The following is a 23,300-nucleotide window of genomic DNA, read 5'->3' on the forward strand; positions in this document are numbered from 1 at the left end:
TTTAAAACTCTCTTACTGCCATTTTCAGCTGAAATTTCTGAATGGATTATTTTGAAGACACAAAAATCTAGGAAATTATTTTTACGAATGAACATTTTTTGTTTTACTCTAATGTAAATGTTTTGTAGTAAACCCCTTTAAAGATGTAAATTACTTTAACCACCTTAAATGTCATGCTTTTGTATTTATATTTCACATTTGGGCTATTGGGTAGTAAAAAACAAAAGCCCTGTTACACGACATTTATTTCCTAGGTCAGTAGGATAAAAAGTTGTACAAAACAAGATTATTTTCCTTCACGAGTTTGAAGTTTCTGGTCACAATTCATTGATGTAGAGGAAGAGTCATTTATGACTAAGCAGGGTCTCAAGCCAAACTTGAAACTAGCTACAGCTTGCCACTGGTGGAAACCATTCTGAACCAAAGTGCCATTTCACCCACCTCGAACCAACAACAGAAGCTGACAAATGCCGTGGAGACATTGAGAGAAACAGAAAGGGGCAGCTCTTGTGGACCTTCAGGAAGCCTTTCTAGGAAGAGGATTGCCCTCATAGTGAGCTCCGGGGTCTTCAGCCTCAGCCGTAAGGCCCTGGGCTAGGCAGTGTGACCTGGGGAGCGGGAAACCTGAGTTCTGGCCCTGGTCTGGGAAGAGTGCTAGGCCCATGTTCCACTCAGGCTTCAGCCTGAGAGTCCAGGTTGCTAACCTGTAAAATGGATCTGTCAAACTAACACTTATGCCTTTAGTCTCATTGTATGAGGTGAAACATTTTGTAAACTGTGAATCATTATGCAAATTTTCCTAAAGACATATGAATTATTCTGGATTTGTTGGTATAAAAGACAAAACACTGGTCAGTTAAGGAGCTGATTTTATTTAGGCTATTGCAGGAGGGAGAACTTAATGGTCATCCCAAAGAAAAGGACAAGGCCTGGGATTTTGTAGTCAGAAGACAGGGGAATCAGGAGGGAGGGCAGTCTCAGTCCACAGGAGCCAGTTCTCAGGACGCAAAAGGCAGGAGAGATTGTCCAGCATTGCCACTTTTGGGGAACCCAGGGCTCAAAGAAACTCAATACCGTCAGCCTGTCTCTGCAAAAAATACAAAAATTAGCCAGACATGGTGGTGCGCACCTGTGGTCCCAGCTACTGGGGAGGCTGAGGTGGGAGGATGGCTTAAGCCCAGGAGGCAGAGGTTGCAGTGAGCTGAGACTGTGCCACTGCCCTCCAGCCTGGGTGATAGAGCCAGAGTCTGTCTCCTGCTCACCCCACCAGGAAAGTCTGACCTTTCCAGATACTGTGCTGAGAACCAGTGATACAGGCTCAGAGGCTCCTGAGGCATGGAACGCTCATTTGTTCCTAAAATACATGCTCTCCCAGTTGCTCGTTTTTATTTTTCGTCACCATAATCATTCTTGAGGCCCCTCTCTGCCTCGAGCTAGGCTTTCCCGCTGGCCTTGCTTGCCTCCTTCAGCTCTTCCCCATTGTCTCCCGTCACTACCCCGTGCACACACAGACAGTGTGAGCCTGCAAAAGGTGCATGAGGTGAGGACAAAGACTTTGGGGTCTGGGGACTGGTCAGTGCATGGGTGGGTATCTGCGTGGAGGACTCCCGGCCCCCAGACACCACTGCCTCTGCTGCTTGGCTGATGCTGCGTGTGCTGACAGACTTCTCACCAGGAATGAACATTACTGAATTGTATTGAGGGAGCAGTAAAAAATACTTTCTACAAGTATTTCGTCTGCTTTCCCTGTTCATGTTCTAGTGCTCTTTTTAATTTGGCTCTTTCAAAAGCCTTTTCTGACAAATACTAACATGAATCCCCCTCTCCCTTCCTCCCTAGCAGGAACTGGTCATTGTCTAAGGGTCGTGATTCTTAACCGTTCTCAGCCCCTTCCACACAGGCAAAAGCCCAAAGCATTTCTTCCTTTTTTTTTCCATTCTGAGGCCACCTTAGGTGCTAGTGGCCAGGTAGTGTTTATAGAAAATCTGGTCTCTCTTGGGATAAATATTTTTAATTTTCACCTTTTAAAAAAGAGAACATCTTTTTTTTTTTTTAAGACAGTTTGGCTCTGTCACCCAGTCTGGAGTACAGTGGTACAATATCAGCTCACTGCAACCTCTGCCTCCTGGGTCCAAGCACTGCTCTCGCCTCAACCACCTGAGTAGCTAGGACTGCAGGCACATGCCACCACGCCTAGCTAATTTTTGTATGTTTTTGTAGAGTCAGGGTTTCGCCATGTTGCCCAGTCTGGTCTTGAACTCCTGGACTCAAGCAATCCGCCCACCTCAGCTTCCCAAAGTACTGGGATTACAGGCGTGAGCCACCATGCTTGGCCAAGAGGACATTTTCTATATACTTACTGAAGGGCCATTAAAACACGTTTCGGTTCATGTTTTACTAGATTTCAGCTGTTAACAGTGTTTAAAGCAAATGGGTTGTTTTTAATCCATGTACATGATGAAATGTCAAGTAACTAAAATTTTTTTTTTTTTTTTTTGAGACAGAGTCTTGCTCCATCACCCAGGCTGGAGTGCAGCGGCATGATCTCAGCTCACTGCAACCTCCGCCTTCCAGGTTCAGGTGATTCTCCTGCCTCAGCCTCCCGAGTAGCTGGGACTACAGGCGCGTGCCACCACGCCTGGCTAATTTTTGTATTTTTAGTAGAGACGGGGTTTCACCATATTGGCCAGGCTGGTCTTGAACTCCTGACCTCGTGATCCGCCCGCCTTCGGCCTCCCAAAGTGCTGGGATTACAGGCATGAGTCACCACTGCACCTGGCCAAAACTTAAGAGTATGTGTATTTGGTGCTTAATGAATTTTTACTTATTTGAAATAGAAAATTTTGTAAAACTTCACAAAATGCCCTGTGCTGTTACACAGCTTAGCCATTTCTTGATGATTCAAGCCGCCACTGTGGCAGGGAATGCCACCTGGCTGTGATGTAGTCATGGCCTCCTGACTGCTATATTCTTGTCCTAATAACATTCACTGTTTGCCTTTTTAATAATTTCCAAATAAATTCTTGGGGTTTTTTTTTTTTGGTAGAAAATTTGGAGAGTACTGAAAGGTACAGAACAAAGAATCAGACATTTCCCATCATCCAGCGACTCTGCGTCTGGGGTTATTTCCTCCAGCGAACTGTTGTGTATACACTGCTGTGGTAGCCTGCTGCCATCAATCAGCTGAGATGAGAGTCCTTTCTCCACATTGCTAAATGTGACTGTGCTTCATAGAAATGGTCTGGGCTGCCTTCCAGAGGAGCTCCATGTCCTCCTCACAATGCAGTGGTTGGCTGTCACCCTGTAGCCTTGTGTTACCTCGGTTTACTGTGGTGGGAAGCCAGATAACTAGGCTGCACCAGCCCAGAGTCCGGGCTAGAGGTGGACTCCTGTGAAGAGGGGTCTCCTGTGTACATGGTCTCCATGGTTTTAGCCACATGCTAGGACCACAGGGAGTTGATCCCTTCCTTCCTACCCTGAGTCTGTGGTCTGTGATTTGAGATCACTGGCTCAGTGAAGTGTAGCTCCCCACTTACGAAGTAAGTTATAAAATTGGTGGCAGTGATTTCCATCCAAAGATTTTGTTAATCCACTTACCAACAGGTAACTACTTAAATGTACTGACCGTGTGCTCATAAAAGTAAAATACTGTAATTATAGAAATAAATTCAACATGTTTAAGACTTTCTAGTATCATGTTAGTGAAACTTCTCTTAATAACATTCTTATTGCCCAAAGGGCACGGCTTCCTTGGGGTCCTAAGGCAGAGGGCACCTGAAAAGCACACTCCTTGTTCATGGGGACTATGGGGCCTCTCTGAGCTCAAAGGCCAGGAGTGTCTCCTCTCTTGAAGTGAAAGTGCCACTCTGGTGGGTTTTGAGGGCTGCAGTACAGAACATTTAACCTGTATAATGATGAGTGGCTCATCCGAAAAAAGGCATTCATGAGAAAATCTTTAGTTTTGCAAATATTTATTTATTTATTTTGCAGGAATTTGCTATAAGCAAAAATATCCAATTGGGTGATGAGAAGGGCTTAAAATTCCCCTCTGTTTGGGACTGGTCTCTCCAGTTTACAGCAAAGGATCGCACCCTTTTCCATAACCCCTTCTACATTGGAAAGAGCACACCTTGTATACAGAATGGCTCCGTGAAGTCTTTTAAACGGACAAAGGTAAATCACAGCTAACAAAACTTGCTGTTGGCTCACACGTAACCAAACACCTCTTTTTCAGAACAGAGAGCGTTAAAAGTAAAGGCACTTCCAAGAGTAACACTGCTAATGCGGGTTTCTGAGGGGTCATTCCCTTTTTAACTCAAATGACTGTATCCCAACTTTCTTCCTGGTGTCTGAGGTCCACAAAGTCTCAGTGCCTGAGAGTGGGCAGATTGCAGCTTTGAGCCTGCAAGCCCGATTTACTAAAGCCCCATTTATCCATTTCTTGATGATTCAAGCAGCCACTGTGGCAGGGAATGCCGCCTGGCTGTGATGTAGTCATGGCCTCCTGACTGCTATATTCTTGTCCTAATAACATTCATTGTTTGCCTTTTTAATAATTTCCAAATAAACTCTTGGGATTTTTTTTGGTAGAAAATTTGCAGAGTACTGAAAGGTACAGAACAAAGAATCAGACATTTGGCCTCTTGACTGCCTCTATTCAGTTTGCCATTGTTCTTGATAGAATCGGCCAGGTCTAGGGTTTTTTCTAGCCCGTCTTAGAACTTATCCTTAAGCAAATTAGTGGATAGGAGGTACTCTCATCCCGCCCCCATTCAGGCTGATAGTAACAGCCTAGGTAGAGTCAACACATAAAAAAGTGTAATTCCAGGGGAGGAGGATTAGAATAAGGACACAAAGGAAGGGAGGAAAATGTTCTTTGAGGCTGAAATTCCATTAATTTTTCATAGTATTGAGTTTATATTTGCCATGGCATCCTTCAATCTTTCTAAAAAGGGAATCCCTGGAACATAATAAAATCTCTTCTGTATAGAAAAGCTACAGCTCCACACTAAGAGGAATGCCGTCTGCCTTAAAGAATGGAATCATCAGTGACCAAGAATTACTTCCAAGGAGAAATTCATTGATATTAAAACCAAAGCCAGATCCAGCTCAGCAAACCGACAGCCAGAACAGTGATACGGAGCAGTATTTTAGAGAATGGTTTTCCAAACCCGCCAACCTGCACGGTGTTATTCTGCCACGTGTCTCTGGAACACACATAAAACTGTGGAAACTATGCTACTTCCGCTGGGTTCCTGAGGCCCAGATCAGCCTGGGTGGCTCCATCACGGCCTTTCACAAGCTCTCCCTCCTGGCTGATGAAGTCGACGTGCTGAGCAGGATGCTGCGGCAACAGCGCAGTGGCCCCCTGGAGGCCTGCTATGGGGAGCTGGGCCAGAGCAGGATGTACTTCAACGCCAGCGGCCCTCACCACACCGACACCTCGGGGACACCGGAGTTTCTCTCCTCCTCATTTCCATTTTCTCCTGTAGGGAATCTATGCAGACGAAGCATTTTAGGAACACCATTAAGCAAATTTTTAAGTGGGGCCAAAATATGGTTGTCTACTGAGACATTAGCAAATGAAGACTAAAATAGGGTGTTTTCTGAACATTTTGAGGGAAGCTGTCAACTTTTTTCCTCTGAATTAAAATTGCTAACCGAGGCGTTTGAATCTCTAATAACTTTATATGTAAGAATAGTTGGAATTTGCACTAATATTTAAAAACATGTTGAATCATGCTTCTTTCACACTTATTTTAAGAGAGATGTAAATTTTGTTCCTGTCCTTTCTGTCATTACAGGTCTGGCTCTTGTAACCGTGATCAAACTGTTCATGTTGTCTGCTACATTTTTGTCTCCATCCATTTTTCCTACCACCTCCTGAAGGCTATCTGATAGTCACATTAGCAGCCCCAGGCAGCAGACAACAGGAAAGTTAGGAAATTTGTGTTTCGTGTCATTTTTAGGAACATCTGATAAAACCTCCAGCAGATTTTAGGAAGTATTCATGTATTTTTCTGGTTACTTTCTGTCATCTCTAATTGAACTCACCTGATGAAGGTTCAGTGTTCTGGGGCCAGAATTTATGATTTTAGATCACCTTCTTTGCAACCTTAGATCACTGTGTTTTGAAATCATGAGTTTGCTTTTAACTTCATAGGGTTAACTTTAAAATGATATGCACTGTTAATTTTAAAGCATTTGCTGCAGATAATTAAACTTAGAAGTGCCTTGGACTTTAAGATACAGCTATTACAGAAGAAAATATAATTTCACTTTTTAAAATTGGGGTGGGAAAATCCCATTGCATATTTGAAATAGGCTTTTCATACTAAGCTTCATAGCCAGGAGTCCCCAAAGTCTTGTTCCTCTGAAAGCCACTGGGGAGTGGCCTGTGGGGTGCTGATTCCACAGAGGTGCATGCTGTAGACAGGAGAGTGCCATCTATGCCAAAACCCGCCCTCAAAAACAAGGCTTGCTGGGAGGCGTGCTGGGCTTGGCCGTCAGTATTTCCAGTGTGGTAAACTATTGCTGGCACTTCCCCCTGGAAATAACTAATGAGGTTACGAGTTGGGCACCTGCACAGATGTCCTTCTTCTCTCATAGTTCCTAATGCTTAGGAATAGAGGAGAAATAAAAAATGGATTCTCTCAAAACACTGCCATTTGAATAGCGGGAGAAGTGCTCCCCCCAGCCCCCAACTTTGGACAGCAAAGTTGAGGAGAATGAGCAGACACAGTTGTTTGCTTGATCTGAATCTCTCTTAAAGTATTTCCAGACTGTGTGACAAGAGCCTACCTACCACTGTAGAGGTCAAAGCTGAAGCTTCTTACAGCAGTGAAACGGGGCACCACCTCTCCCACACTCCTCATTCCCCGCTTAAAACATGGATACTTTCAAATTTGACTGTTTATCTTAAACTGCCATCCTAAGATACGGAAAATTTTTATAGTAAAGTGTCTAGTTAGCTTATTTCCTTTTCTAAAACAAGTGTTTTCAAGATAACTGTATTTTACCTTTATATGTACTGAATAGCTGTTTGTTTCTTTTTGAATTATTTGCCTTTTAAAATTTGATAATGTCTCTGGATATAACAGGACAGGAGTTCTTTAAAAATATCTTAAGAAATTCACTTTATGGGTAAACCCAAGGTTTTTGCCAACTTGTTGCCTAGAAAATAAGGGCTAGTTTCAGTTTATACAAATAGAATTATTAAACATTTTACAGTCCTTGATTAGAAACCAGACCCAATCTCCTTATAACACCACAGCGTATCCTACCATTGACAGTGTAATCACAATTCTCCCTTTTTCATTTAGCTGCTTTTTTATTATTACTAAATGTTTTGGATTGAGCATTTTTCCCTCTGTAATTTTCTTCCCTCACGTTTAACTCTTGTAGTATTTTATTGTTGTTAATTTACAAGTTTAAAAATATTAGGTACTATTAATAATGGTTAAATATAGAAAAATGCATATTTTTGTATGATAATCAAATGTAAAATAGTTTTATTTTTGCTGGACAGTTGTTATATCATGATTATTGTGCCACAGTTTATTGTGCATAATATGAAAAACAACTATGACAGCCTTCAGTCGGGCCAGGGTAAAGCTGGTTATACCACCTCTTCCGTCAGAGGGACGTGTGGTGACAGCAGTGGTGTGGCTGCACAGGGCGCACTAGAGAGAGCTCAGCACCCCTGCTGCCCGCCAGCAGAGCCTGTGCTGAGGGAACGCTGCACAGATGCTGATGCGCTGGGTGAAATTTCTAGTATTGAACGTAAAGGTGTACAGTGTCTTGCTGTTATTTTATGATGGAAACTGATTTTGAAACCAAAAATAGCTAACTAACTTTATTTAAGGAAAGGATATTAATTTGTACTAACAGAGGGTGAAAGCTGTTCACATCTGTCAACAAAATCTGCTTGCTGCAGTAGTAACCTCAAGTGGTTAAAACTTGATTTCCCGAGAAAACTAAAACCTTTGTGCCTAAAATTGATGACTTGAGTTCAGGTGGGATGAGCAAGAAGATGTGTTATCATCTTGTTGTTCAACAGTATTGAGTGTAAAGGAAATTTTGATGGCTTAATAAAATTCCACAGCGACTGTTTGTTGTTGTCAGTATGAAATCATCTACTGGAACATGGTGATTGATTGATAGAAGAGGTGAAGGCATCTTCTCCCACCCATACTTCTTCTGTGTCATCCATGGGATGTTTCTGCTTGCCCTCTAAAGCCAGGTAGGTAGTGATCAGTAACTTTTTTTAACAGCAGTTCGGAAGTGGCTAAAGTTAAGGCCATGTGGATATTGATAGATCATGCCCTAACTGGTCCTTCCATTCAATAAATAAATAAATATAAAAACTGGGGAGTAATATTCCACCAAGAAGGCTTCAAAGAAGTCGAGAGACAGACTGGGGTTCCAGTCCCTGACTCCCGGGCCTGGCGCATGGATAAATCACCTTTCTACCACACCCCCTTGCCCAGCCTGAGACCCTCCCACAATGGTGATGAGCAGCCGATTTGACTGTACTGTCAACAGAGAAAATACCCCTATCTAGTTATTAGGGATGGTCCCAGGGAGATGGACAATGAAGGACAACTGCCTCTGATAAAGGCTTCATTCCTTTCATGATCCGGGCCCAATCAGTAGAACAAGCATTTACATGTTATAAATCAACACAACTTCATGAGAATGTTTTGATTCCTAAAGAAATTGGAATTTCACCTGTTTTTCAGCCCTTCTTAGATAATCATAAAACAAAGTTTAACAGCTAAATATGTATAGGGCAGTAAAGAAAAACTTAATTCAAGAATCTCGGTTTCCCATATAATTACTTGAAGGAAACATTGGTTATGCTACTTTTTTATTTTTTTTGAGACAGAGTCTCGCTCTGTCTCCCAGGCTGGAGTACAGTGGTGCAATCTCAGCTCACTGCAAACTCCACCTCCCGGGTTCATGCCATCCTCCTGCCTCAGCCTCCCGAGTAGCTGGGACCACAGGTGTGTGCCACCAAGCCCAGCCAATTTTTTGTATTTTTAGTAGAGATGGGTTTCACCATGTTGGCCAGGATGGTCTCGATCTCTTGACCTCATGATGCGCCTGCCTCGCTCAGCCTCCCAAAGTGCTGGGATTACAGGCATGAGCCACTGTGCCCAGCCGCTACTTTTTTATAAAAAAACCTAAAGATGAATCATCACTTGTTTTTGAGTTTTCCAGCTTTTTGCACATCTAATCATATAGATGCATCCAGCTCCAATAATGGTCAACAAAATTTTTCTCTTTTAAAAAAGTTCATTACGAGCTGGATACAGTGGCTCAATGCCTGTAATCCCCAGCACTTTGGGAGGCCGAGGCGAGCAGGTCAGTTGAAGTCAGAAGTTCCAGACCAACCTGGCCAACCAACATGGTGAAACCCCGTCTCTACTAAAAATACAAAATTTAGCCAGGCATGGTGGCGCACAGCTGTAGTCCCAGCTACTGGGGAGCCTGAGGCAGGAGAATCACTTGAACCTAGCAGGCGGAGGTTGCAGTCAGCCGAGATCACACCACTGCACTCCAGCCTGGGTGACAGAGCGAGACTCCATCTCAAAAAAAAAAAAAAGAGTTTATTACCCACTGTGGAATCAATGAGTGTATTCAAGCACTGTTTTGTGATATGCAGACACGGTACAATGACAAGTCAAACTATCAGGTTTATAATGCACGATAACAAAATTAAAACATGTTTTATACTCTTGAAAATCTTACATTAATGTATGACCAGATATCCCCAATTCCATAGCTTTTAGCTAAGGCTTTGGCTCTTAGCTCCAACTGCAACCACATGGCAGACTTCTACTTCAGCCCCCAGCTTCTGCAGTTCAGCCAGCCAGATCATCTGCTTATGTGAAAGACGATCATTGGGGCCTTTAACTTCCACCAGCTGGAAAAGAAATTTTTAAAAGTTGTTATTAGTATCTTACTGAATGAAAAGCCATTCAAGTAAGTTGTAGTTGTCACTGACAACTATTTAAATGGCTCTTCTGCTCTCTCACTGTATTTGTAAGTGTAACACAAATATATGGATGGTCCTTCACTTACAATGGTTCACCTTAGGATTTTTTGACTTAAAAATGGTGCAAAAGTGATATACATTCAATAGAAACCATACTCTGAGTGTTGATCTTTTCCCAGTATGATACTCCATGCTGGGCAGCAGCAGTGAGCCACAGCTCCCAGTCAGCCACATGATCATGAGGATAATCAGTCCTCTACGGTTTGCAGTGAACTACATGATCTGCCCAACTGTAGGCTAATGCACGCATTCTGAGCACATTTAAGGTAGGCTAAGCTAAGCTATGAGGTTTGGTGGGATAAATATGTTAAATGCATTTTCAACTTATAATATTTTCAGTTGATGTTTAGGATTTATCAGGACATAAGGCCATCATAAGTTGAGAAGCGTCTGTATGTAGCTTAGAAATTTATTCAGAAATTCTTCTATTGTGTAGAAACTAGACAGTTCTTCACAGAGGATGAGTAAACTGATTCTTAGTATAGCAAATGAAAAATTGTTTTAAAGCATGCACTGGATTTTACTTCCCTGCTTAAAACCCTCCGATTACTCTGTTACATTTTCAATTAAATCTAACCTTCTTGCCATGACCAGTCTCTTCCCTACCCCAAGGCCCTCACTCCCACTTGCTATTTGCTGTTCCCGCTGCCTGGGACATTTCTCCCTGTTCTTGACATGCCTGACTTCTTACCTTTCAATGCTCAGCTTAAACTGATCTGGAGAGGTCACAGCTCTAAGTGTATCCTCCCTATGCACTTCTTTCATGGCATTCACAAGATAAAAATATATACTACATGTCATCTTCATGAAGGCAAGAATTGTGTGTTTTGTTCACTACACATCACTAGACTTGAAGACACAGCAATAAAAACTATTCTAGGTAAAATATAGAAAAAAATTGTTTAAATACAGCATTTAGCAGCCTAAGGGACATTTAATTAGAGTCCCCAAAGGAACGAGAAAAAAAAAATACTTGAAGAAAAAATGGCCAAAAATTTTCCAAATTTGATGAAAACAATAAACCCAAAGACTGAAGAAAATCAATGAATCCCAGGCACACAAATGTAACGGCACCCTAGGAAATATCACAACTGTATAATCAGGGGATATAGTCAAAGCAGCCAGAATTTTTAAAGCCAGAGGGAAAAAAAAAGATTCTTTGATTGGAAACCATGCTAGTTAGAAGACAGTAGACTAATATTTTTAAAGTATTGAAAAATAATTGTCAACATAAGATTCGTTGCCCGGAGAAAATATCTTTCAAAAACAAAGGTGAAATAAAGGCTAAGACATACAAAACCTAAATACAGCCATCCCTCAGTATCCATGGGGGACTGGTTCAAGGACCCCCTGTTACCAAAATCCATGGATGCTCAAGTCCCTCATATAAAATGGCATCACATCTGCATATTCTATGCACATCTTCTCATATACTTTAAATCATCTCTACTTATATCTAATGTAAATGCTATGAAAATAGTTGTTATGCTGTATTTTTATTTGATTTGTTTATTGTTGTAGTTACTTTTTATTGTTTTTCTTTTTTCCAAATACTTTCAGTCCATGGTTGCATCTACAGAAGCAGAAACCATGGATACAGAGGGCTAACTACTGTAATTCATTACTAGCAGAACTTCCAGACATGGAAATTTTTTCTTTTTCTTTTCTTTTTTTTTTTTTTTTTTTTGAGACAAGGTCTCACTCTGTTGCCCAGGCTGGTATACAGTGGCATGATCTCAGCACACTGCAGCCTTGACCTCCCAGGCTCAAGCAGTTCTCTCACCTCAGCCTCCCAAGCAGCTGGGACTACAAGTGCACACCACCACACCCAGCTAATTTGTTTATCGTTTTGTAGAGATGAGGTCTCACTGTGTTTGCCCAAGCTGGTCTCCAACTCCTGAGCCCAAGCAATCCGCCCACCTCAGCCTCCCAAAGTGCTGGAATTACAGGCGTGAAAGGAAATTCTTCAAGCAGGAGAATGAGACTACACAGAAACCTGGATCTATACAAAAGAATAGCAAGCACTGGAAATGCTATCTACATGAGTAAATATAGACTCATTAATCAACTGTAGAAAGCAAAAATAATATGTTATAGAACGTATAACACGTAGAAGTAAAATATATGAAAACATCACAAAGGCTGGAAGGGAAGATATATATTATTGAAAGGTTCTTTTTACTCTAAAGTGTGTATCACCTGAAGGTGGATAAGTTTAAGATATATAATATACTAATGCAACCACTTAAACACAATGAACAGTTACAGCTAACAAGCCAGCAAAGCTATCAAATGCAATCTTTAAAAATAAGACAGAGCCAGGCACTGTGGCTCATGCCTGCAATCCCAACACTAAGAGACCACGGCAGGTGAACTGCTTGAGCCTGGGGGTTTGAGATCAGCCTGGGCAACATGGTGGAACCCCATCTCTAAAAAATACAAAAACCACAAAAATTAGCCAGGCATGGTGGCGTGCACCTGTGGTTCCAGCTACTCAGGAAAAAGACAAGGGACAAAAGAGTTCTGAGACAAAGAGAAAATAAGTATCAGGATTTAAAGCTAAGGATATCAATAATCAAATTAAATGTAAATGTTCCAAACACCCCATTAAAAGACAGAGGTTAAGTTGGATTCAAAAGTAAGACCCAACTATATGATGCCTACAGGAAATCCACATTAAAAATAAGATAAAACAGGTCAAAAGAATGGAAAAATGTATCATGTTAACATTAAAAAAAAGAAGGCTGAAGTGGCTACATGTTAACAATATCGGACAAAGTTGATTTCAGAGCAAAGATTACCAGGTGTAAAGGGGGGGTCACTGCATAATGATAAAAGGGAAGACTCACGAAGAGGACATGACAGTCCTAAAAGTCTATGCGTCTTATAACAGACCTTCAAAATACATGAAGCAAATAGTGATAGAAACGCAAGAAGAAATACACAAATCGGCTGGGCACGGTATACTCTCAGCACTTTGGGAGGCCAACGTGGAGCCCAGGAGTTCGAGACCAGCCTGGGCAACATGGTGGAACCCCATCTCTACAAAAAATAAAAAAAATTAGCTGGGCATGATGGTGCATGCCTATAGTTCTGGCTACTCAACAGGCTGAGGCAGAAGAATTGCTTGAGCCTGGGAGATCAAGGCTGCAGCGATCCAGGATCGCACTGCCACTACACTCCAGCGTAGGTGACAGTGAGAGTCTGTCTCAAAAAACAAAAAAAAAAAAAAAAAGAAAGAAAAATACCACAATTATAATCAGAGATATCAATATTCTCTCAATAATTTATAGTACAAGTAAATAAGAAATCAGTAAGGACACAGACAACTTAAACAACACTATCAACCAACTTGACCTAATTGACATTTAAAAATACTGCCCACAACAAATGCTGAACACACATTCTTTTCAAGTACAAAAAGAATATTCACCAGGGAAAACCATATTCTGGACCATAAAACAAGTCTCAACAAATTTAGTGGGATTCAAAATCATACAAAATATGTCCTCTGAATACAATGGAGTTAAATTACAAATCAGTAGCAGAAAGATACCTGAAAATCTCTCAAGTGTTTGGAAATGTAAATGACTCACTTCTAAATAAGCCAAGGATCAAAGAAGAGTCAAAAGGGAAATCAGAAAGTATTGTGAACTGAATGAAAATGAAAACAACTACTAAATTTGTGAGGTTCAGATAAAGCAGCACTGAGAAGGAAATTTGGAGCACTACCTAACTCTATTAGAAAAGAAGTTCTCAAAGCAATCACCATAGCTTCCACCTTGAGAAACTAGGAAATAAAAAAACAAATGAAACCAAAAGCTGATTCTTTGAGAAAATCAGTAAATTGATAAACCTCCTGCCAGACTCATCAGGGAAGAAAGAGAAATGACACAAATTACCAATATCAAGAATAAGAGCATGACAGAGATAAAGATTCTACAGATATTAAAATACAATAAGAAACAAATACATGGCCGTGTGCGGTGGCTCACACCTGTAATCCCAGCACTTTGGGAGGCCAAGGTGGGCAGATCACCTGAAGCCAGGAGTTCAAGACCAGCCTGGCCAACATGGCAAAACCTCATCTCTACTAAAAATACAAAAAAAAAAAAAAATTATCCAGGCATGGTGGTGCACAGCTGTAATCCCAGCTACTAGGGAGGCTGAGGCACGAGAATCACTTGAACCCAGGAGGCGGAAGTTGCAGTTAGCTAACTCACGCTACTACACTCCAGTCTGGGCGACAGAGCGAGACTCCATCTCAAAAAAAAAAAAAAAAGAAAAAGAAACAAATATAAACAACTTTAAGACAATACTTAAATGAAATGGACAAATTCCTTGAAAGACACAAACTACCAAAGCGCAATCAAGAAGAAACAGATAATATGAACAGCCTTATGTTGTTTAAAAATAAATTTAATTTATAGCTTTAAATTTTCCTCCCCCCAAAATCTCCAGGCCCATACTGCTTCACTGGGGAATTCTATCAAATGTTTAGGGAATAATACTAATTCTACACCAACTATTCCATCCCACTCTGATGCTGGTATGACTCTGAAACCAAAACCCAACAAAGAGATAATAATAAAAGAAAAGTACAGCTCAATATCCTTCATGAACATATATGCAAAAATTCTTAATATTTTACAAAATCAACTCCCATTTTTGCTGATCAAAATAATGCTGTTAAGATACCAATTCCTCTCAGATTGGTCTACAGATTCAAAGGAATTCCAATTAAAATCTCAGCTGGCTTTTTTTTTTTTTTGAGATGGAGTCTCGCTCTGTTGCCCAGGCTGGAGTGCAGTGGCGCAATCTCGGCTCACTGCAAGCTCCACCTCCTGAGTTCAAGCGATTCTCCTGCCTCAGCCCCCCAAGTAGCTGGGACTACAGGCACATGCCACCACACCCGGCTAATTTTTTGTATTTTTAGTAGAGACGGGGTTTCACCATGTTAGCCAGGATGGTCTCAATCTCCTGACCTCGTGATCCGCCCACCTCTGTCTCCCGAAGTGCTGGGATTACAGGTGTGAGCCACCGCACCTGGCCTCAGCTGGCTTTTTTTTTCTTGGAAACTTAAAATTTGATGTTATAGTTCAAATAAAAATGCAAAAGAGCCAAAACAACTTTGAAAAACAAGTCATTATAGGACTTACACTACCTGACTCCAAGATTTCTCTAAAGCTACAATAATCAAGAAATACAGACAAACAGATCAATGGAACCGAAGAGTATCCAGAAACAGACCCACATATGTATGGGTTACTGATTTTTGACAAAGATACAGAGGGAATTCAGTGGAGGAAGCATGGTCTTCTTGACACATGGAGCTGGAACAAGTGGATATCCACACACAAATGAATTCCAGTGCATGCCCCACACTGTATACAAATGGCGTCTCAAATGATCATAAAACTGAATGTAAAACCTAAAACTATAACACTTCTAGAAGAAAACAAAGGAGAAACTCTTTGTGACCTTGGATTAGGCAAGTATTTCTGACATGTGACACCAAAAGCATGATCCACTAGAGAACAAATAAGTTGGATTTTGTCAAACTTTGAAACCTCTGCTCTTCAAAAGACACTATTAAGAAAATGAAAAGACAAGCCATAGACTGGGATGAAATGTCACTGATAAAGGACTTGTATCCAGGATATATAATTTTTTAATCTCAAAACTCAATAATGAGAAAACAAATCACCAGTGATGGGCAGCAGGGCTGGGCTAGTGGACAGCGTTCAAGGAAGTGTTCACTCTCTGAGCTTTTTAAAAAAATTTTTGTGGGTACATAGTAGGTGTATATATTTATGGGGTACATGAGATGTTTTGATACAGGCGTGCAATGTGAACTAAGCACATCAAGGGGAATGGGGTATCTGTCCCCTCAAGCATTTATCCTTTGAGTTACAAACCATTATACTCTTTAAGTCATTTTAAAATGTACAATTATCGGTAAGCTTCTAAAATAGCTCCTGGTGTCCACACCTGCTGTGACCCCCTCCCTTTGAGTGTCAGCTGGACTAGAGACTTGTTCCTAACCACAGAATACAGCAGGAGTGATGGAACATCACGTCCACATCAAGTCATAAGAGATGGAGCTCTGTCTTGCTCACACCCTGGGGCTCCTCTCACCCGCCTGCTCTGATGAAGCCAGTCGCAGGGGACAGGCCCACAGGAACCCAGGCCCTCGGCCCAAAAGCTCTCAAGGAATTCAATCTTGCCAACGGCCACTCAAGAAATGCCTACTTGTGGCCTCTGATTCAGTTGCTAATAAGGTTACCAACAGGACTTTCCATTCTGCCTCAACTGACCTTAAAGCGACGGCTCTGGGAGTTCCACACCACCAGGTCGGGGAGGCCCCCTCGACAGTGTCGAAAGTCAGCAGCCAGGTGCCTGCACACACCACTGAGCACAGGGCCCCCCAGGCAGGAGACAAGATCCTGAACACAAAACACAGGACAGTTAGCCACTTCCCTCGTGACAGGGAACGGAAATAGGCTCCAGGGATCACAAGACGGAGAAAAGCTCAGTGTACATGTAATTCAGTGCACATGGACCCCAGGCCCACCGTGCGCTGTTCTGCTGCTTGTACCACAGCTGCAGAGCCATGGCTGGAATCCCACTGGCAAGTGGTGGGAGACTGGTCCTCCTGTGGTCAGTTTCCAGGCTTCTGCCAGCATGGCCATGCTGGGGAGCGCTGAGGAAGAGGGATGTGGAGGATGCACTCAGGAACGCGACAGCATGGCCTCACAGAGGGCAGCAGTTGAAGGAACACAGAAGGTATCCTCCCTGCCTCAGCCACAGGGCAAGCAAAAGAAAGCTGTCAACTCAGGGGTGGCAAAGGCACAGCTGGGGCTTTTCTAACACCCTAGTATGTTTCCATCACTAACAGTGGCATTGGGGCCAGGGGGATAGGGTATTCTCATATATATATTATACAATATATTATATAATATATAACATAATGTATATAATATATATATTATATATATTATATATTATATATATATGCACACACATACATCTATTTACATATACACACGTGTGTATTTTGATAAAGTTGCTGAAAAGACAGCACTGGGGCGGTGTTAACTTTCTGAGCAAATCCTGCCATGCAGGTGAACCATTACCTGAGCTTGCTGAAGAGATGTGAAGCGATCCCAGCTGACAAGGGAAGCCACTCTGCCTTCCTGCTCCTGCCAGGTGGCTGCCACCCAGGCCCGCAGGCTCTCCTCGGGGGCATCATGAATCAGCTGCAGCCTGGCCTCGAGGGCCGGGCGTCTGCTTGTGAAGAAGCTGTCTGTGCACAAGTCCAGGGGGAATGCCTGTGTCACGGAAAGCAAGCTGTCATACTGTGCCTGCAGAGAGCCGTGTTCACCAGAGGACTAGTCAGTACATACAAAACTTGGAAACCAGCCAACCGATACATTCTTTCTCTCAAAAGATAAGTAAAAGTTAATTGATATAAAAGCAATTTATTAAACTTGTTTTTTAGAGTAATAATTTGCAAAAACAGCTTTTCGCTTAGCTGAGTGGACCTCTGAACAGGCAGATGTGCCCACGTCTGTGAGCTCCTTGGCACAGTGCCTGCGACACGGCAGGTGCTCGGGAGGGCTGATGCTGATGGTACTTTATACGAAAGGTCTAAATGTAAGGTGGAGGCTAAATTAAAGTTTGAAACTTCACATACTCACATCCTAAATTCTATTACTCAGAGTTTTAAAATAAGTTATCACCTTGACCTCTGGATGACCCAAAGGACCGTAACAGAGATGGTTTCTGCTGGCTGTGGACACACGGTGCCCAGGTGGGCGTGAGCCATGGATGTGTGCAGAAGGACCTACTCATGGGGCAGGGGCACTGGAGTACCTGACAGGCGTTTCTGAAGACATCCGGAATCCCGTCCATGAAGATGATGTCCCACAGGAGGAGGCCATACAGGGTGCTGAAGGTGGACCCTTCGCCATGAATCCCTAAGACAAGGCCACACACACACACACACACACAAAATCTGTTTTATCTGTTTCTTCCAAAACACCACCATAACCTACTGCACACTCAATTTCAAGAAAATAATAGAAATATTTTAGATTCAGAAGCAAATGCTGTTTTCGCGCCATTCCCAGTTTATTTTACACAGTATGTTGTTTATATACAGAGCCTTAAGGGCAAAAATCTTAGTAATCATAGAAAAATTCAAATGAACATTTCAAAGCCACAAAGCAGTGGTTCTCAAACTTTAGTGAATAACTAAGAAACATGTTTAAAAGAAAAATAGGCAGATACCCTCCTCAGTTTCCCAAGGCTGGGACTTAGCAGGGCTGGGCTGGCACAGAATCCCCATGCAGGCCCTGATGCCGGAGGTCCCTGGGCCACCCCTGAAGAAATGCTTCCCTAAGGGGACCTCCCGGAGGCCGGCAGCAGCCACCTCCATTCTTGGCCTCAGCAGGTGCTGCTCTGATGCACCTCATCCCCCTGGGTACTACACTGCCGTAGCCCAGTGCTTCCAATAGTCAAGGCTTTTACAGAGACATCTGGCCTTAAAGACCACCCACTTCAGTGCCCCTCCTCACGTCACACAGATGTTTTACTGACTGGGAGATGACCTGAGAGACAGAAGTCAGGTGCCGAGGCCACAGAGTCAGAGGCAGGGTCTGGTGTGGGATGAGGGGGTCAACCTTGGCACAACACACAGACCTGTGTCCCTGAGCAAGCCCCAGCTCACCCAGCTGCCCTCCAAGTCCGTACTTCTCTGCACATCAGCACTCCCGACAGAGGAGGAGGCCACATGGATGCCTCTCCCCACAAGACCACTGGCCAGAGGAGGTGCTGACCACCAGACCCCATCCTGACATGCCAGTACTGGCAGCAAAGCTCCTCTGGCTGGTCCCACCTGACATGTACAGGCCCCAACCCATCTGCGTGGGACCACAGTGAGTGGGATCAGGGGCACTGTGAGAGCAGAGGGCAGGCAGCCACAGCCCGTCATGCGTGCCTGGGTCACCTCTGTCCTGCATTTCTGAGGCTGTGCTGCTCTCTGTCCTGTCTTCCTGTCAGTTCTAGCCCCTCATCCCTGCAGCCCGTCTCAGGGATTCAAAAGGACAGCAGTTCACTCAGGACTCCTGGCTGTTGCCAAGTCTTCCAGGAGGAGTTTTCTTCCTAGAACACTTCATGCTCTTTCCCAGCCAGGAGTGGAGCTAGGACCTGATTTCCAGTCAGCCTTCCGTCCTGGTGAATACACTGACGATCAGGCAGGAATATAAAGGCCAGATCATTTCTGAACTCCTATTTTTTGTTTGTTTTGAGACAGGGTCTCACTCTGTCACCCAGACTGGAGTGCAGTGGCACAATCTTGCCTCACTGCAGCCTTGACCTACTGGGGTCAAGAGATCCTCCCACCTCCGTCTTCAGAGTTCAAGTAATCCTCCTGTCTCAGCCTCCCCAAGTGCTGGGATTACAAGTGTAAGCTACCGTGCCTGGTTCGTTCCTTAACTCCTAAGTGGTCCATGCTGTGCGTTTGTGTTATAAGTGAAATCATTTTTGGTGCAGTACTTCTGAGTAATTCAGAAATCACCTCCCAGAAGAGGTTGAGATTGCTCTGACACAAAATTCCCTGTGGCATAAAGCCTGGCAGCCAGAGTTCAGCCCAGTTTCACGGCATCGATTTTAATCAGGGAAAAATAGTTTCTACTCTGGGAAAGGAATCGTGTGTTTTTCAGGCTCATGGCTCAACTGAAAGCATTTCAGCGCTCCCACATCCCAGCCTGCTTCCTCCTCCAGCGAGTGTCCAGTTTCCACATCTCTTGGGGCCTTGAATGTGCATTCTATTCTTCTATTTCTAACCGTTTCAGGCCTACTGTTATCTCTCTGTCTTCACTGGCATTTGCACGTCTTCCCCAATAGCATCACCCTTCCCTGTAAGTAATAAAGATATTATGTAGATGAATCTCAACACTCATCAGAAAGAACCTGGGCTTTGTAAACTCCTATCTTGTAGTTGTCTTTCTATAGTACTTGTTAATCTTCCGAACACTCAGGGAATACTGAAATCATGTCCTGATTTTCACACATTTGAAAATATCAGTGTTTTTAACACTGGTAACCCTGCAGCCTGGGCACAGGGAGAGTCCTGCCAGGCCCAAGGGCGGAAGGCTCAGTGGCTGTTCCCGAAAGCGACTAGCATGGGCCGCAGGGCCCCTGAGAGGATATCTGGGGCCAGCTTCTAAAATCCCAGGGAAGGGGCAGGAGAGAACAGAAGGAACACTGAATGGAACTGGGTGGCCGTGGGGTTGAGCACACTGTCCCCCTGACTTCTGTACAAAGGCTTGTGCAGTATCTTCCATAACAAGAAGTTTTTATAAAAGAAAAAAGATCAGAGCCAGGCCCTGTGGGACAACTACCCCTGACCTACTCCTTATCATTGATAAGGGGAAGAATGGGAAGACATCTCCCAGCCCACAGCATCTTCCACTGTGAGCAGAGGACAGAGAGAGGACAGCAGCTGACAGCCCATCCAGTGCTGCTGCTTGTCCACCCGGGGCTGGGTGCCACGAGAGAAAGCCTGCTCAGTTACCCTGGTCAAAACCGCTGCGTCTGTAATGGGCCAGTGCCAGCTCCTCCACAGAGCACAGGACCGTGGTGGGGTCAGTGGCCTCCCCGGCCTCCATCACAAACACAGACTTGCACATCCCATGCTGTGGGCACAGCCTGCCTGTGATGGTCACCTGAAACAGCAGCAGAATAACATCTATTAGCCTCAGGTCAGCAAAAGTCCCTGAAAACCTGCCTGTAGCATCGTGAGGATTGACCTCCCTTACCACAAAGTCAGTCACTTAGTAGAGCAAACAGCGTGGGGCTCACACACACAGAACTGCGGGGATGGGACAGCTTGCTGGTCCGGCCCTGGGAGAGCCTCAACCACCAGAACTGCTCTACAGGTCCCCAGTGAGTAAATGAAACTGGGGCAGATGCTGAGAGGCCCCATTCAGGAGATCTGTCACTCAACCCAGGGTGTGACCACACCAAGCAGCCCAGTCTCCTCAGGGAGGAGGGCGTTAGGGGGAGACTGGGAGCAATGGCCACACAGCCGTCCAAAACGAGTTTTAGATTATTCCAAGTCTAAAAGAAAACACACACTCAAAACAGCTCTTAGGATGCTTCTGGTCCAAAAAAACCAGGTACACGCGCCTAAGTCCAAAGCACCCACAGGCTCTTTCCTCACGTGTTTCACATCTTGCACAGCCATTTCTGGGAGCTGCTGGAAGAGGTGCTTGAACTTTTTACAGCTCGGAGACTCTCGCAGGCGCACGGCTCGCTGATACAGTGAAAGGCGGTGTCCCGTTCTGACTTCCGGATCCGCCAGCCCCTCTGTGATGCACTTGATAGTCTGGCAGAGAGCATGGTCACATATCAGGCTCCTAAAAAAACCCATGGCAGCTTCCATGCATTTAGTTTGACAGAAAAGCCCACTGTTTATTATTGAATTTTGCTGATTAGCAAATGAGCAGACAGCACTTCTAAAGATTTAGGCTGTTTCCTTAGATCTTATTCTGAGGATTTCAATGTATCTGGAAACCAGAGCCTTCACAGTCAACGTGCTGGAGCGTGACTGGGCTGTAATCCAGGTGGACAGTGGATCCCAGCAGCTGCCCCTCACAAAGGGTGTGAACTTCAGGGATGCCTGACTTTACAGGAAAACTTAGCTCAGTGGTTCTCAGGCCATCACCTAGGCAGCTTTGTAGGAAAACATGTGTCCCACCCCGGATCCACACAATGAGAACCTCCAGAGCAGGAGCCCAGGCATGGGGTGGGGGGCCACATCAAAGCGCCAGGTGAATCTCATATGCAGTCAGGAACCATGGAGCTGCTTCAGATTCCTTATTTACAGGGACAGGAGCCAAAGGTTTGGAGGAATTACAAGTATTTCCCAAGGCGATTCAGAGTCAGACAAATAAACAAACACAGAAAGCCACAAGGAGATACCACTTCACACTAGGATGGCTATAATCAGAAACATGGAAAATAAGCATTGACAAGGAGGTAGAGAAACCAGAACCCTCACGCATTGCTGGTGGGAATGTGACACTGGTGTAAACACTGTGAAAAACAGTTCAGCCACTCCTCAAAAAGCTCAACACAGAATCACCACAGGACCCAGCAGTTCCACTCTCAGGTATTCCCAAAAGAATTGAAACCAGGGACTGAAACAGAGGTTCATGCAGCATTCTTCAAAATGGCCGAAAAGGTGGAAGGAACCCAGTGTCCATCGACCAATGAGTGGCTAGAAAAATGTGGTATCAGATGCTACAGTGGAAGTGTGTTCAGCCTGGAGAAGGAACGGAGTCCTGACATGTGCCACGATGCGGGTGAAGCTCAGAAACATGATGCTGAGCAAAATACGCCAGACATAAAACCACAAATATCATAGGATTCCACTTCAATGAAATGAATGAAATGAACAGGCACATTTACAGACACAAAAAGTAGATGAGACGTCGTCGCCAGGGCTGGGGGAAGGGAAAGCGGGGCGTAGTTGCCTAATGGCTGCAGTGTTTCTATTTGGAGTGGTAAGTGGAGAGGCAATGGTCACACAACATTATGAGTACCATGAATGCCACTGAACTGTACACCTAAAAATGGCTAAAATGCCATATTTTAGGGATGTTAAGTTTATTTTACCATAATAGAAACATAAAAAGTGAAAGAAAAAATAAAAACCAAGAAATTGAAAATCAGTGAAGGCTCAGGCCATCCGGAGTTGAGTGGCTGAAGGGAATGAAGATGGGAGAATGAGACTCTGAAGGGCACCCTGTTCGCTGGCAGAAGACGGTGCCGGGCAGCGGCAGCCTGGCCTCGGAGAGGGAGGGCCCAGCTGGCTCCACCTCTGCCCTGGCCAGGCCTGGGCTGGCTGCAGGGCACTTTGCAGGAATTAGCACTCAGCTAGGCGATCCCTTCCCTGGAGACTGAGGTAAAGATCAAAGAACACTAATGAAATAACAAGAGCTATGGCCAGTAAGACCTCTGGAAACAGGTTAGGAGGAACTAGGCTCAGCTCAAATCTCAAAAATAAGCTCAGTGGCTTGTCTACCCCCTAGCAGAACTGTGAACAGAGGGGAAATCTGTACTCTCTTGAACTTTTATTTCATTGAAAGAAAGGCGACAGAAACACAAGCTTTCTCCTTCTGTATTTGGTTCTGGGCTACCAGATGCTTTCTCTTGCTATTTCAGCCTCAGT

The 23,300-nt window shown here is 43.9% G+C and overlaps 2 protein-coding genes across 16 annotated transcripts in view; one reads left to right on the forward strand and one right to left on the reverse strand.

Moving 5' to 3' along the window:
- Positions 1–14,034, forward strand: part of MTMR10 (myotubularin related protein 10) — a 58,767-nt gene extending 44,733 nt beyond the window's left edge. For 2 of the 11 annotated variants that reach the window (XM_055363199.2, XM_004055888.5), the window contains 2 exons: positions 3,991–4,173; positions 4,991–8,112. In XM_055363199.2, coding sequence (XP_055219174.1) covers positions 3,991–4,173; positions 4,991–5,593 — 786 coding nt within the window. In that variant the 3' untranslated portion in view covers positions 5,594–8,112. The other 9 variants (XM_063698929.1, XM_063698927.1, XR_008671852.2 and 6 more) reach the window with 8 other exon arrangements.
- The window catches only part of FAN1 (FANCD2 and FANCI associated nuclease 1), a 132,978-nt gene continuing 110,530 nt past the window's right edge, over positions 853–23,300 (reverse strand). For 2 of the 5 annotated variants that reach the window (XM_031002127.3, XM_055363196.2), the window contains 7 exons: positions 21,288–21,452; positions 20,640–20,790; positions 17,936–18,039; positions 17,197–17,391; positions 16,378–16,506; positions 9,754–9,928; positions 3,955–8,232 (listed from right to left, as the gene is read on the reverse strand). In XM_031002127.3, coding sequence (XP_030857987.2) covers positions 9,791–9,928; positions 16,378–16,506; positions 17,197–17,391; positions 17,936–18,039; positions 20,640–20,790; positions 21,288–21,452 — 882 coding nt within the window. In that variant the 3' untranslated portion in view covers positions 3,955–8,232; positions 9,754–9,790. Of the gene's footprint in view, positions 1,088–3,954; positions 8,233–9,753; positions 9,929–16,377; positions 16,507–17,196; positions 17,392–17,935; positions 18,040–19,706; positions 19,982–20,639; positions 20,791–21,287; positions 21,453–23,300 lie in introns of those variants that run through there. The other 3 variants (XM_063698925.1, XM_031002125.3, XM_063698926.1) reach the window with 3 other exon arrangements.

This window comes from Gorilla gorilla, chromosome 16 (assembly GCF_029281585.2).
Source record: "Gorilla gorilla gorilla isolate KB3781 chromosome 16, NHGRI_mGorGor1-v2.1_pri, whole genome shotgun sequence".
In the NCBI taxonomy this organism is placed as follows: domain Eukaryota; kingdom Metazoa; phylum Chordata; class Mammalia; order Primates; family Hominidae; genus Gorilla; species Gorilla gorilla.